This window comes from Sardina pilchardus, chromosome 19 (genome assembly GCF_963854185.1).
Source record: "Sardina pilchardus chromosome 19, fSarPil1.1, whole genome shotgun sequence".
Taxonomy (NCBI): domain Eukaryota; kingdom Metazoa; phylum Chordata; class Actinopteri; order Clupeiformes; family Clupeidae; genus Sardina; species Sardina pilchardus.
In genome coordinates this window covers 14,070,542-14,084,960 of record NC_085012.1, presented here as the reverse complement: position 1 = coordinate 14,084,960, position 14,419 = coordinate 14,070,542, and the positions used below count along the sequence as shown (strand labels likewise).

Genomic DNA, 14,419 nt, shown 5'->3' with positions numbered 1-14,419 from the left:
CCAAAAGGCTGGCTGGCTAAGGCTAAGAAAGTGGATTAAGTCTTCTGCCGGATCAAGCGGATTTCGCTGGTAAACACACACACAAACACACACACACACTCACACACATACACACTCTGACTTATGAGGGGGGTCTGCAAAAACAGCATGTTCCACCAAAAGAGAGGAGAGTCCAGAGAAACTGAGATCCAACTCTCACGCAACACTCACACAACCCTGCTCTGTTATCTCGAAAATTACTCTCCTCCGAGATAAGAAAGACATACAGTCAACCTTATTGGCATTAAATTAACATCATGGAATTCTGAAGTAGTTAGAAATGTGTAGGTGTGTGTGTGTATGTGCGTGTGTGTGTGTGTGTGTGTGTCTGTGTGCACATAAGTATGTCCGTGAATTAGTGAATTAATCTCTCTCTGTAAACACAGTATACCTGTAAGCCAGCATGCACACACATGTGTTAATGTTAACGGAGTCATCCCTATGTTCCCCGGGTCCTATGTTTTCCGGTTTTCCCGAAAAGGGTCCTATGTTCACCGGTCGCAATACAAACCGGGGAACATAGGACCCTTTTCGGGAAAAGTGGGGAGCATATAGGACCCTTTTTAGAATTTCCCAAAATAAGGGTCCTATGTTCCCCGGGCCCATACAAAGTGGGAAACATAGGACCCGGGGAACATAGGTACGCTCCCGTCTATACAGATGCACATGTATGTCATATGGTCCTGAACCTGAGCAGATGCTGCTCTGAATCTGATCTGGCCGGCCAGTGGAACCTGAAGGATGGCCTCTGACCTTCAGTAGACTAATAGGTCACGGCTGGGCTGGCAGTATTGTGCTGCTGTGCAGTGTGCTAGGAGTGCTGGTAGTAAGATGCTAGTGGTATCGGTATGCTGATGGTGTGCTAGCAGCTTTATGCTAAGGGTGCTGGTGCTGTGTTAGCAAGGTGGTAGCAATGTGCTAGCTGTATGCTGGTGGGTGCTAGCAAAATTGTAGCGATGTGCTAACGGCATGCTGGTGGGGTGCTAGCAAGGTTGTAGCAATGTGCTAGTGGTGTGCTGGTGGAGTGCTAGCAAGGTTGTGGCAATGTGCTAGCGGCATGCTGGTGGGGTGCTAGCAAGGTTGTAACAATGTGCTAGCGGCATGCTGGAGCTATAGCGTTGTGGTACCTGAATGCTCATGGTGTGTTAGCAAGGTGGTAGCGGTGAGCTGTATGATGGTGATGCAGCTGGTGTTCACAGCACTGATCTCTGCAGGAGGGTCTACTATCAGCACACACAGATCACGGTTTCCAATTTAAGGTGACCAGATGTCCGAGACCAAAACCAGGGTCCTAATCCCAAAAATGTGGGGGGAAAATGGGGACATTTTCAGTTTGACTATCAATCTGATTGATATTCATTCAAGTTTTATCTTCAAAAAAGTTGTTTTTCAGTATTTTCCTGGGGACAGGCAACCAAAAATGGGGACTGTCCCCTGAAACTGGGGACGTCTGGCCACCCTATTCCAATTAGTGTGACCAATGTGAGGATTCAGCAAGGTCTGAACCAGATCGGAACCAGATTGGAACCAGATCAGAGCCTGATCTGCCTTCCTTTAGTGTCGCCACTCCAGGAGCTGGTTTGAAGTCTGACGGAGGAGCTGTGGCTCTTTTGTGGAGGGTTTCGGCCCAGACCACACAGACATACAGCTGGATGATCTCATGCAGAGGGACTGTAGCTGTCTCTGTGGATGACATACTGGCTTTGTACTGTTTTGGCGCGCCACAAAAATGTGTGTGTTTGTGTGGGCGCGTATTCGTTATTTCTTTGTGTGTGTGTGTGTGTGTGTGTGTGTGTGTGTGTGTCTGTGTCTGTGTGTCTGTGTGTCTGTGTGTGTGAGCGCCGGAGAGAGATATCAGGAGAGAGCTGCTGTGTTTATATGTGTGTACTAGCCATCCCTGTAATCATGTCTGCTCAGTCTCAAAGGCTTGAGCTGACATATTCATTACACCCTCACATCAACGCAGCCAGCAGATGAATGCTCCATCAAGGATGAGTGTGTGTTTCTGTGTGTGTGTGTGTGTGTGTGTGTGTGTGTGTGTGTGTGAGTCTGATGAATACTCCATTAAGGGTGAGTCAGCCTGGAGAGCATCTCAGCCTGAAGCTCAACTGGCCCAGCCGTGGCCCATACACAGCTCCTCTTGGCATAGGCACTCTCGCGTCAGATGCTGTGAGTGCGTGTGTGTGTGTGTGTGTGTGTTTGTGTGCTTTTGTGTGTGTGTGCTTGTGTGTGTGTATGTGTGTGTGTGTAAGAGTCAGATGATTACTCCATCAATAGAATGTAGAGTATCTCGGTCTGTGGAGACAATATGCAGGCAGCCCAAATCAATGTCCTTTGGAATTGTTGGACGGGTTTAGATGTCAAAGGGTAGAGTTTACGTTGACGTAGCAGGGGTCTAGGTGCGCACATGTAGCGGTAGCCAGCTGGTCTATAGGTGTGCAGTACATATGGTATGCAGACCGTCCTTCTGATGCCTTACGAGTCATGCTAGCGAGAGAGCGGGAGTGTAACTATGTTCCCCTGGGTCCTATGTTCCCCACAGCCGTAGTGCACTGGTTAGGGCTTCGGCTTGTAATCGGAGGGTTGCCGGTTCGATCCCCGACCTGTCCACCACGGCTGAGGTGCCCTTGAGCAAGGCACCTAACCCCTCACTGCTCCCCGAGCGCCACTGGTTGGGGAGGCAGCTCACTGCTCTGGGTTAGTGTGTGATTCACCTCACTGTGTGTGTGCTGTGTGTGTTCACTAATTCGGTTAAATTTGGTTAAATGCAGAGAAACAAATTTCCCTCACGGGATCAAAAAAGTATATATTCTATTCTATTCTATTCACTTTGTATGGGACCGGGGAACATAGGAGCCTTTTTTTCGTCCTACAGTATGTTCCCCGCTTTTCACAAAAAGGGTCCTATATTCCTCAGTATATATTGCGACCGGGGAACATAGGATTCTTTTGGGGAAAACCGGGGAACATGGGACCTGGGGAACTTACTGTAGGGATGACCCCCGAGAGAGCTAGCGGACTGGGCATTTAGCACGCTTCACGCTTGACTCCCGATCCGAGACGGTGCCGATTGCGCGTTCAGGTCTGGGGCGAGTGTAGGGCTGACTACAACTACACAACGCAGATTATGTCACGTCCTGTTGACCCCTCAGAGTTCACCCCTCACATTTCCCTGAACTGTACTCACACGTTCATGTGTGTGAACATACCACATATTTGTGTGCTTCCTTCAAGCTGGGTATGTTCAGCGATGAGTGTGTGCGCTTTTGATTGTTTCGGATGTGCGTGGGTGAGTGCATGTGCATTCGACCGTGTGTGTGTGTGTGTGTGTGTGTGCGAGTGCATTCAACCGTATGCGCACATCATTAGGCATGCCTTCTTTGTCCAGCAAGAGCTTATGGACGTGTACAGTATGAGAGCCAGAGACAGTGTGTGTGTGTGTGTGTGTGTGTGTGTGGGAGGGATTCTATTGTTTGTGTGTTTGGCTCTTTCTATGTTTGTGTGTGTGTGCATGTGTTTGTGTAAGTGTGTATTTGACAGTGTGATTGTGTTGACCATGTGTGGCTGTGTGGGTGTGTGTGTGTGTGTGTTCATGTTTGCGCTGTGTAAGTGTGTCTTTGACAGTGTGTGATTTTGTTGACCATGTGTGTGTGTGTGTGTGCCCCTGTAGGTGCCCACGGTCTGCGAGAGGAGCCGCAGTTTGTGACGGCGCGGGCAGGAGACAGTGTGATCCTGGGATGTGATGTGAGCCACCCGCTCAACGGCCAGCAGACGCCATACGTGGTGGAGTGGTTCAAGTTTGGAGTGCCCATCCCCTTCTTTATCAACTTCCGCTTCTACCCGCCACATGTGGACCCAGAGTATGCTGGTGAGAGCACACACATGCACGCACGCACGCACGCACGCACACACACACACACACACACACACACACACACATGCATGCACAGGCACATGCACACATACATGCACATGCACATGCACACACACACACACACACACACACACACACACACACACACACACACATGCACACACACACGCACACACACATGCACACACGCATACACACACACACAGACACACACACATACACACACACAGATTATTCCTGTGCTATCTATACCATCTGAAGGACCTCTGGGGTATTTAGCTGGAGATCTCAAGGTTATGTGGTTACTAAGCAACCCAGCGGGGTTCCAGTGCTGGTCTGTGAGCGAGAGTGTCTGCGGATCACCGGCAGGCGCTGCGCTGAGAGGCCTCTGGACACAAGTGTAAATAAGAGTAGATAACACACAGGGCAGGAGATGGAGGCCTGTCCCGGGAACATACTGTAGAGCAGGCCTATTCAACTAGCGGCCCGCGGGCCAGATGTGGCCCGCTTCAAATTTCCTGTGGCCCGCGTGTCTCGTCATGAGAATGAACTCGCTTTGACGGGTGTGCACAGATCTTCATATGATTGGCGAGTAGCGCACTGTCGGCCCGCCCCTATTGGCCAGACTAATTCTTCCAGTTATCTTCACTCAGAGAACACAGCACATCACTACACAAACTGACATTTCCAAATGTGTAACTCGTTTTAAATGTTATCATTAAATGTTGATTAAATTACGATTTCTTACCGCCAAAGATTCTAAACCTCGAGCGTGCGCAAATCAAAAATGTTACAATCATACCCGGTCTCTGTTCCTCCGAGCCCTCGGGAAAGTTAGTGCAGGAGCTGTGGTTTGTAGAGAATTGCCTCTTGACTTTATATTCCTTCTTTACAGCGATGGATTCGTTGCACAATAAACATGAAAGTCTCGTACTTGTTGCAGAGGGTAAAACGAACGATTCTCGTTGTCAATTAGACGTTTCTTTAGACAGAGCCATCTTCACTCCACTCGTGGGAATGTTATTGTTTGTGATTTGCGCAGGCTCGAAGTTTAGAATCTTTGGCGGTAAGAAATTGTGAAACAGATAAACAGAGGCAGAGCTGGCATTACATTTTCTTTAAATTCAATGCTAAGTATATTTGAGAGATTGGCGCTGTAGGCTACTGTGTGTGTTTGAAACACTTATGAGCCTAATTATCTTGAAGTAGGCTAGTTAAATCAACACTGCATTTTTTCCCACTGATGCATGATATGGCAGCTATCAGACATGGGCCTGGGGCCTGTAGGCTACTACGAAGCGGGGTTACTGGCTTAGCTGGGTAACTTCGAGAGTATGTTGATCACGTGTGGTGTAACTTCCCGGTTAACCCGTACTACGAAAGATGGATAGGTTTTAACCGAGGTATGCTGCCATGGCAATTTACGCTGCATCTCAAACCTGCTCCGAGCAGGTTATGATCTTGGTTAACCCGAGGTTTGCGGTTAACCACACCCCACAATGTCGACGTAGGCTACTTGAAGATACATTATTGGAGCGCAAATTGTAAGCGCCTCTCTTGGCAAGGCGAGGGTTTTTAAAGACCGCCAGAATCTTTCTCCATATAATATTCTCTATGAAAATATATACATTCTCAGCTGAGGGAATTCGTTGCATTTGTCAGCTGATCGAGGCAAAGTGGAGGCTATAAGCATTGGCAATATAACATATTTTCATAATTAAGAAATATTAATGCAAGCTATAACTAGGCCTATAAACCTTCTGAATGTTTTTGAGTTTCATTTTCACCTGTTGCCAGCGGCACTGCCGTTGGATCTAAAATGTTCACAGGATAGGCATACACTAAATCAGTCAATGGGGCAAAACATTCAATTATCCTTTATTCATAGTTATTAATATACATGGCATGAATTGTTTTGCATCTGTAGGACTCTTATGAACTCAAAATGTATTTATTCCAACACATTTCAGACATTCCGCAAGCTATTAATCCTCCGTAACACATAGGCTATTTAAGGAACATGAAATAAAACTTTACTTTCATATATCCGATCTGCAATAGCCTACGTTGCCAACAGCCTTGTCTTGCTTTGTTTGCTGCCGACGTATTTGATGTATCGTAAAGTGGGTTTTAATTCCTCGCAACTTTTTATAATCATTGCGCATTGCTTATCCGTAAAATAACGTGATCGCGTCATCATTAAAAGTGATGATTTGCGCTGCAACCCGCCCATTTTATGTGAACGCGCACCAACTCCGATGAGGTTAACTCCAGTTCAACAAATCAACTTCTTACTCAGCGTCGTAGTACCGATTAACACCAATGAAGATAACCAGGTTTTGTCAACCCCGGTTTAGCAAAGTAACCCTGGGTTACATCTGGGTAGGTTGAGCTCCCATCGTAGTACAGGCCCCTGTACTACGAAGCGGGGTTACTGGCTTAGCTGGGTAACTTCGAGAGTAAATTGATCACGTGTGGCGTAACTTTCCGGTTAACCCGTACTACGAAAGGTGGATAGGTTTTAACCGAGGTATGCTGCCATTTACGCTGCATCTCAAACCTGCTCCGAGCAGGTTATGATCTTGGTTAACCCGAGGTTTGCGGTTAACCACACCCCACAATGTCGACGTAGGTTACTTGGAAGATACATTATTGGAGCGCAAATTTTAAGCGCCTCTCTTCGCAAGGCGAGGGTTTTTAAAGACCGCCAGAATCTTTCTCCATATAATATTCTCTATGAAAGATAGCCTATACATTCTCAGCCGAGGGAATTCGTTGCATTTGTCAGCTGATCGAGGCAAAGTGGAGGCTATAAGCATTGACAATATAACATTTTCATAATTAAGACATATTAATGCAAGCTATAACTAGGCCTATAAACCTTCTGAATGTTTTTGAGTTTCATTTTCACCTGCTGCCAGCGGCACTGCCGTTGCATCTAAAATGTTCACAGGATAGGCATACACTAAATCAGTCAATGGGGCTAAACATTCAATTATCCTTTATTAATATTTATTCATATACATGGCATGAATTGTGTTGCATCTGTAGGACTCTTATGAACTCAAAATGTATTTATTTCAACACATTTCAGACATTCCGCAAGCTATTAATCCTGCGTAACACATAGGCTATTTAAGGAACATGAAATAAAACTTTACTTTCATATATCCGATCTGCAATAGCCTACGTTGCCAACAGCCTTGTCTTGCTTTGTTTGCTGCCGACGTAGGCTATTTGATGTATAGTAAAGTGGGTTTTAATTCCTCGCACTTTTTATAATCATTGCGCATTGCTTTTCCGTAAAATAACGTGATCGCGTCATCATTAAAAGTGATGATTTGCGCTGCAACCCGCCCATTTTATGTGAACGCGCACCAACTCGGATGAGGTTAACCCCAGTTCAACAAATCAACTTCTTACTCAGCGTCGTAGTACCGATTAACACCAATGAAGATAACCAGGTTTTGTCAACCCCGGTTTAGCAAAGTAACCCTGGGTTACATGTGGGTAGGTTGAGCTCCCTTCGTAGTACAGGCCCCAGGTATGAAATACTATGGTTAGCCTGGGTGTTTTCAAATACTTGTAGTTTGTGTGGCAGCCTATCACCTGTCTGAGAAGATTTTTTTATGGATATGGATAATAGGCTATGTTCTTAGTTTCTATGCCAGTGTATAAAATTCAATTGAATTTAACTGAATTTTACTCTGATTTTATCAAATATTGTTGGATACAATTATTTTGCGGCGTCTTATTTTATGCGGCCCCTGAAAACCCAGTGATTTTTCCATTCGGCCCTCTTGGTACTGAAGTTGAATAGCCCTGCTGTAGAGTTTTCACAGACATACAGTAGAGTCTCCAGCACTGTCTGTCTGTAGAAGCTAATGCTAACACGAACGCTACAGACTTAAAAAAAATAAAAATAAATAAATTGTGCACCAATATATTCTGCTATTGAACCTACAAAACCGAACTAGTGCCTTTTTATGCCTGTGCCTGTATGTGTTGCTATAAGTTATGGAACTGTTACATATGTGAGTGTATACTCAGTCTTGTATAAATGTATGTTGTATGTATGTTTGTTCTTGAACTGGCTGAGTGAGTGTTTGCCCTCCATTAGAAATGGAGATGGTTGTCTGTAAGCAGTTTTAAAAGATCCTATGTTCCCCGCTTTTCCCAAAAAGGAACACCAGGGAACATACAGTAGAACCTGGGGAATATAAGGGTGACCCCGTGTGGAGATGAGTGTTGGTTTGTCATTACATGTGTGGAGACGGTAGTCCTATAAACATTTGATCTGGACGAGGTGCTAACAGGAGGTCCATGCCCTGGTGACTCAGACAGCTGAAGTTAATATGGCACATGCCTTAAACAAACAATCCCTTCTGTGAACACGCTAGCACCCCGCTAACGCTAATCCTCTTCAGGAGCCAATCTGACTCGTGGCTCTCAGCAGCATTAGGAGCGCTAACAGCGCTAACAACGCGCTGCCTGTGTTAGTGTGTCAGTGATCTGTAAGTAAAAGCCCTTTACTGCAGCCTGGCTGACCAGGCGTCTGGACTGTGTGTGTGTGTGTGTGTGTGTGTGTGTGTGTGTGTGTGTGTGTGGAGTGTGTGTACAGTAGGTCTTAGGGGTTCTGCACCATTAGCTTTTCATTCACACCCGTTCAAAGAGGGTTAGTCCTGCCCCACGACTTACAGGCTGTATAGAAGGTGCTACTGTGTGTGATTCTGGAGGCTGTGCTAATAGGTAGAGGAGCAGGAGTGTGTGTATGTTTGTCTCTCTCTCTCGCTGTCTCTGTGGGTGTGTATGTGTGTCTATGCAGAGGCCATTGGGACATTAGTGGTTGAGGATGAGGCTAGTGGGCCAGTTCAGAGAGAGAAAGAGACTGTGTGTGTGTGTGTGTGTGTGTGTGTGTGTGTGTGTGTGTGTGTGTGTGTGTGTGTGTGTGTGTGTGTGTGTGTGTGCGTGCGTGTGTGTGTGAGGGTGTATTATTTTGTGGCTGTGTTTTGACAGGTAAAAGAGAGGGGAATAGGTTATGTTATGTTGGTAATCAAAACAAGAGAAAGCAAAAATCTGTCAATAAGCTCAATAAACTGATATAATTCTATTAGCTGCTTGACTTGGGATTGTTAAACCCACTGCAGTTTCATTGAGCTGCACATTTACATTTGCAAATGTGTGTCAGTCAGTCAGACATTGTGTAGCGACCCAGGAAGGAGACTGTGTGTGTGTGTTTGTGTGTGTGTGTGTGTGGGTGTGTGTGGGTGGGTGTGTGTCAATCAGACACCTGTTCAGTGTGCAGCGGCCCAGGCAGGGGCATTTGTGTGTGTGTGTGTGTGTGTGTGTGTGTGTGTGTGTGTGTGTGTGTGTGTGTGTGTGTGTGTGTGTGTGGGTGTGTGTGGGTGTGAGAGAGAGATGATGAGATACTGTGGTGGGCAGAACAGTTTTAATCTGGCTGCATCCCTGCAGATGTAGTATGCAAATGAGCATTCAGAGTTCAGAGCAGGTCACACAGCTCGGAGGGTTCGCTCCGTCTCCGCCGCTCCATCTTACTGGAGAAATCACTAACACACCAAAGAAATGACCATGTGTCCATCTTACAGAAGAAATCACTAGGACAGATTCTGCCAAAAAAATCACCAGACATAGATCTTACCGAAGAAGTTGCTAAATCGGACTTCACCAAAGAAATCACCAGGTGATGATCTTACTGGTGAAATCATCAAGACGGATTTCAGCAAAGAAATCACCAGGTGTCGATCTTACCATATAAATGACCATTGATCTCACCAAAGAAATCACCAAGACGTGGATCTTACCAGAGAAAACGGATTTCACCAAAGAAATCACCAGGTGATGACCTCACCAGAGTAATCACCAAGATAGATATCACCAATGAAAACACCAGGTGTTGATCTTACCGGGGAAATCATCAGTGAAGGATTTTACTGATGAAATCATCAAGACACATTTGATCGAAGAAATCACCAAGATGCACTCACAGAAGAAGTCACCGGCCTGATCGGTGGATCTTACTGAAGAAGTCCTTCAGGATGAGAGTGGGAGGATCTCTGAACTCTTAGCTTTGCTAATGAGGGATGAGGTTTCTTGGTCTGAGAGAGAGAGAGAGAGAAAGAGAGAGAGAAAAAGAGAGAGTTTGTGTTGCACTGCTTCCATTTCTGATGCTTCTTTTCCCTCCGTTTCAAAATGCTCGAGTTGTTGTTTACTTTCCTTTATCTGTGTTCCTGTTCCATTTCTCTTTTTTCTATGATTTATCTTCTTTTGTGTGTGTCTTTGAGATAGTTTGTGTGTGTGTGTGTGTGTGTGTGTGTGTGTGTGTGTGTGTGTGTGTGTGTGTGTGTGTGTGTGTGTATGTGTGTGTAGATATGAGTGTGCTTTTGAGTCCACATCTGCTGTATTGTCACCCTGGAATGACCTCTGAGGCCAGTGCCAGTGATAGCACAGCGCCCATGCCAACCCCAGAGCTCATGCCAAAGGCTGCCTGGCACAGAAACGCACGTACGGCTTTAAAGAGGCCTCAGGACCACATCTTAGAATGGTGATCACACCTGTGGGCCTCAGAAGTGCAAACTGCCACGGTAAAGGGCACTCTCTCCACCAGGTCAACACAGATACTCTTGCTTTCAGAGACTCACTTCTCTCAAGTTAACAGCACAAATACTCTTGCTCTCTCCGGTCAACACAAATACTCTTGCTTTCAGAGACTCACTTCTCTCAAGTTAACACAAATACTCTTGCTCTCTCCGGTCAACACAAATACTCTTGCTTTTAGAGACTCACTTCTCTCTCAGGTTAATACTCTTGCTTTCAGAGACTCACTTCTCTCAAGTTAACACAAATACTCTTGCTTTTAGAGACTCACTTCTCTCTCAGGTTAATACTCTTGCTTTCAGAGACTCACTTCTCTCAAGTTAACACAAATACTCTTGCTTTAAGAGACTCACTTCTCTCAAGTTAACACAAATACTCTTGCTTTAAGAGACCGGCTCTCTCAGGTCCAAGGAATTCTCTCTGTGTTTCGAGAGACTGACATCTCTCTCAGGTTAGCACAAATACTCTTGATTTAAGAGACTCACTTCTCTCAAGTTAACACAAATACTCTTGCTTTAAGAGACTCACTTCTCTCAAGTTAACACAAATACTCTTGCTTTAAGAGACCGGCTCTCTCAGGTCCAAGGAATTCTCTCTGTGTTTCGAGAGACTGACATCTCTCTCAGGTTAGCACAAATACTCTTGATTTAAGAGACTCACTTCTCTCAAGTTAACACAAATACTCTTGCTTTAAGAGACCGGCTCTCTCAGGTCCAAGGAGTTCTATCTGTGTTTGGAGATCGCTCCCTCTGTCAGCGGCGCGGAAATCTCTTTGCTTCTCGTGTCCTTTTCCCGTGTTCTGTTCTGAGGCCGCTGCCTGCATCTCCAGCCTGCAGCATTGATTTCCTGCTCTCCAAACCTGCTTGCTCACCCGTCCCTTAGGAGATACACACACACACACACACACACATAGACTCACTCTCTCACACACACACACACACTCACAGACGCACACACACTCACTCCCGCATACATGCTCACACACTGTCTAAGAGACACAAGGACACACACGTATACACACTCAGACACACACACACACACACACAGTCTCTCTCTCTCTCTCTCTCTCTCTCTCTCTCACACACACACACACACACACTCAGAGCACTCCCTTGGCTCCTGCTCCCTCTGCTCTCCGCTCATGTCAGTGCATTTGTCTCTCTGCTGGCAGACAGCTCAGGCAGCGGCTCGATGCACCAATCCCATGATCCTCCTCTCTTCTCTTCTCCTCTCCTCTCCTCACCTCGGCCGCGGAGAGCAGAGGTGCTGCAGCGTGTGAGGTCATCAAAGCGAGCCCAGCCGATATGATATGAGTGAGCAGAGCTGCTTTTACACGGGCAGTGGACCGATGGCCTAGATTTACTGTACAGCAGACGTGGACTGCCTCGTCTGCTCTGTGGAAGTGTCTCGGAGACTTTGAGAGTGAGAGACGTGAGGGAGAGATGTGTGTGTGAGTGTGAGATAGAGAGCATGTGTTGATGTGTTGCAGTGTTTCTTTGTTGAGTGTTGTGCTGCTGTGGTGTGTGCCAGTGTGTGTGTGTGTGTGTGTGAGTGTGTGTGTCTTTCTGTACTGAGTGTGTTGCTGTGGTGTGTGTTGCAGGTTGAGCCAGTGTGTGTGTGTGTGTGTGTGTGTGAGAGTGTCTTTCTGTACTGAGTGTGTTGCTGTGGTGTGTGTTGCAGGTTGAGCCAGTGTGTGTGTGTGTGTGTGTGTGTGTGTGTGAGTGTGTGTGTCTTTCTGTACTGAGTGTGTTGCTGTGGTGTGTGTTGCAGGTCGAGCTAGTCTGCATGGCCGCGCCTCTCTGCAGATTGAGCAGGTGCGCTCGGAGGACCAGGGCTGGTACGAGTGCCGGGTGCTCATGCTGGAACAGCAGTACGACACCTTCCACAACGGCAGCTGGGTTCACCTCACCGTCAACGGTACACACACACACACACACACACACACACACACACACACACACTCACAGGATATACTGCTCTGGAAATAATGAACTGAGACCACTGCGCATTCTTCTGATGTCCTTTGACATGGAGCTCAATCAAATGTCACTCGATGACATCAGAGAAATGTGCAGTGATTTTCTGTATAGCTGTGTGTGTATATACTGTATACTGTATATATATACTGTATATAGGGAATCTTTTCAGCTGGGAATAAATGCTAATTATCTTTTATTTGTAAAGAGCCATATAGTAATTTGATGTGTCTACATTTTAATGTCAAACTTACACTTTCACTATTACTCCATGTGATCTTGTTGTCCGTGCACAATGTGTCACCTGCAACAGACCTCTCCTCCATACCTGTCAATCACACTGATCCTAAAAATGGCATCAAAGACAAGGGAAAAATAGGCTACCGGCACGTTCCAAAACGCTATTGAGTTGCTATTGAGTGGCATCACTGGATACGTTCTGCTATCTTACTATGCTGAGCTGTTTTGAATACATTAGCATTCTATGCATCCAGCTAACAGACTCAAATTCGTCTGTCTATGCAGTCTGGACAAACACTGGTTCTGAGTGTTTTTGATTCCCTAATGAACCCTAATATTAGCCTACGAGTAAGTTGGGACAGGAGGAGATTGAACTTCAAGAGTCTAAGGTTGACATGGAAACAACCAGAGTGAGGCCACATTGTCCAATGAAAATTTAGTTTTGGTGATTGTATTTAGAAGTACAATTGCAGTCATTGGGGTTTTAAATGGAATTGAGGCACTAGTATAATGTTTGTCAAGCCACCTATTTACTTTGATTACAAATCTCATAGCCATATCTAGTTAGTGAGCCATAGGATCTTATGTGTACAGTATGTATGGTTGGATAATATATACAGTGTATATATGGGTAGATGACATGACATGGCTTTTTCACCGTCACAGAAGATAAAACACAATTAATTTCACATTTTCACATTTTAAAATACTGTAAAAGGTTAAACATTTTCTTGCTTTACATGAATTTGTTGTTTTAATACCTGAGTTATTTATCGCTTTTTCAGAACTTTGAGCCAAACCTTACAATTGTCCTATGGTGTGATGGTAGACAACATAATTATATAAATATTAACTTTTATAAATAGAGGAAATAATGTTTCAAATTTTTAATGAACGCTCCTGGCATAATTGTGCAAGTGTCTATTTTACTAAGTGGCAATCACTTTTCCCATACATACATTTCTAAAATGGTAGGAACTCCGTAAAGTTCGTCACAGAAAAAAATGTCCTTTGGTGTTATGCAATAACCTGATGTTAAGTTGGCCAAAATCATGGACAAATACATTTAGTTGAAAGACCCCATTCAAGGTCATGTGACTGAAGACCCCAATGAAGCCCTGGAGCAGTGAACATGGTGAGAATTTCTCTCAGAGTTGCTCAGATATTCAACTATGTTTTCAGACCACTGAAGTAGTTAAGTTTTTTTGTCCTTTGGTGTGACACCCCTAAATGCCATTTTTGTATTAAAATTTGTATTTTTAACAGCAGGACTATGTAATATTATGCAAGTGCATGATGTCAGTTGCTAATGACAGCTCAGTTAGTATTAGCATGGTCATTAACTGCCACAACAGCTTAAATGTCCTTTGGTGTGACAGGAAATGTCCTTTGGTGTGACACTTATAATGACTTAAATTCAAATATTTATTGCTGTTTTAGAGACGACATACAATGTTCTGAAGTGTTACTAAAGCAACTATAATATAAAGTACATAAATCTAAAACTTTTTTTTTTATAACAGAAAGAACCTCCCTGCAGGACCTGTGGCCCAACCTGCCCTGGAACTTCCAGTGTTGCCACCAACGAATAGAATGTCATTGTAGATAATTGTGTCAAGTATGATTAAAAACTGCTCTAACAGCTGAAAAAACAGCCTGACCAGCTTAGGGTGGT

The 14,419-nt window shown here is 45.1% G+C and overlaps 1 protein-coding gene across 1 annotated transcript in view; it reads left to right on the top strand.

The window, feature by feature from the left end:
* Positions 1-3,410: 3,410 nt before the first annotated feature.
* LOC134066565 (protein turtle homolog B-like) overlaps positions 3,411-14,419 on the top strand; it is a 58,519-nt gene continuing 47,510 nt past the window's right edge. The window contains exons 1-3 of the mRNA XM_062521930.1: positions 3,411-3,444; positions 3,710-3,907; positions 12,299-12,445. Coding sequence (XP_062377914.1) covers positions 3,411-3,444; positions 3,710-3,907; positions 12,299-12,445 — 379 coding nt within the window. The remainder of the gene's footprint in view (positions 3,445-3,709; positions 3,908-12,298; positions 12,446-14,419) is intronic.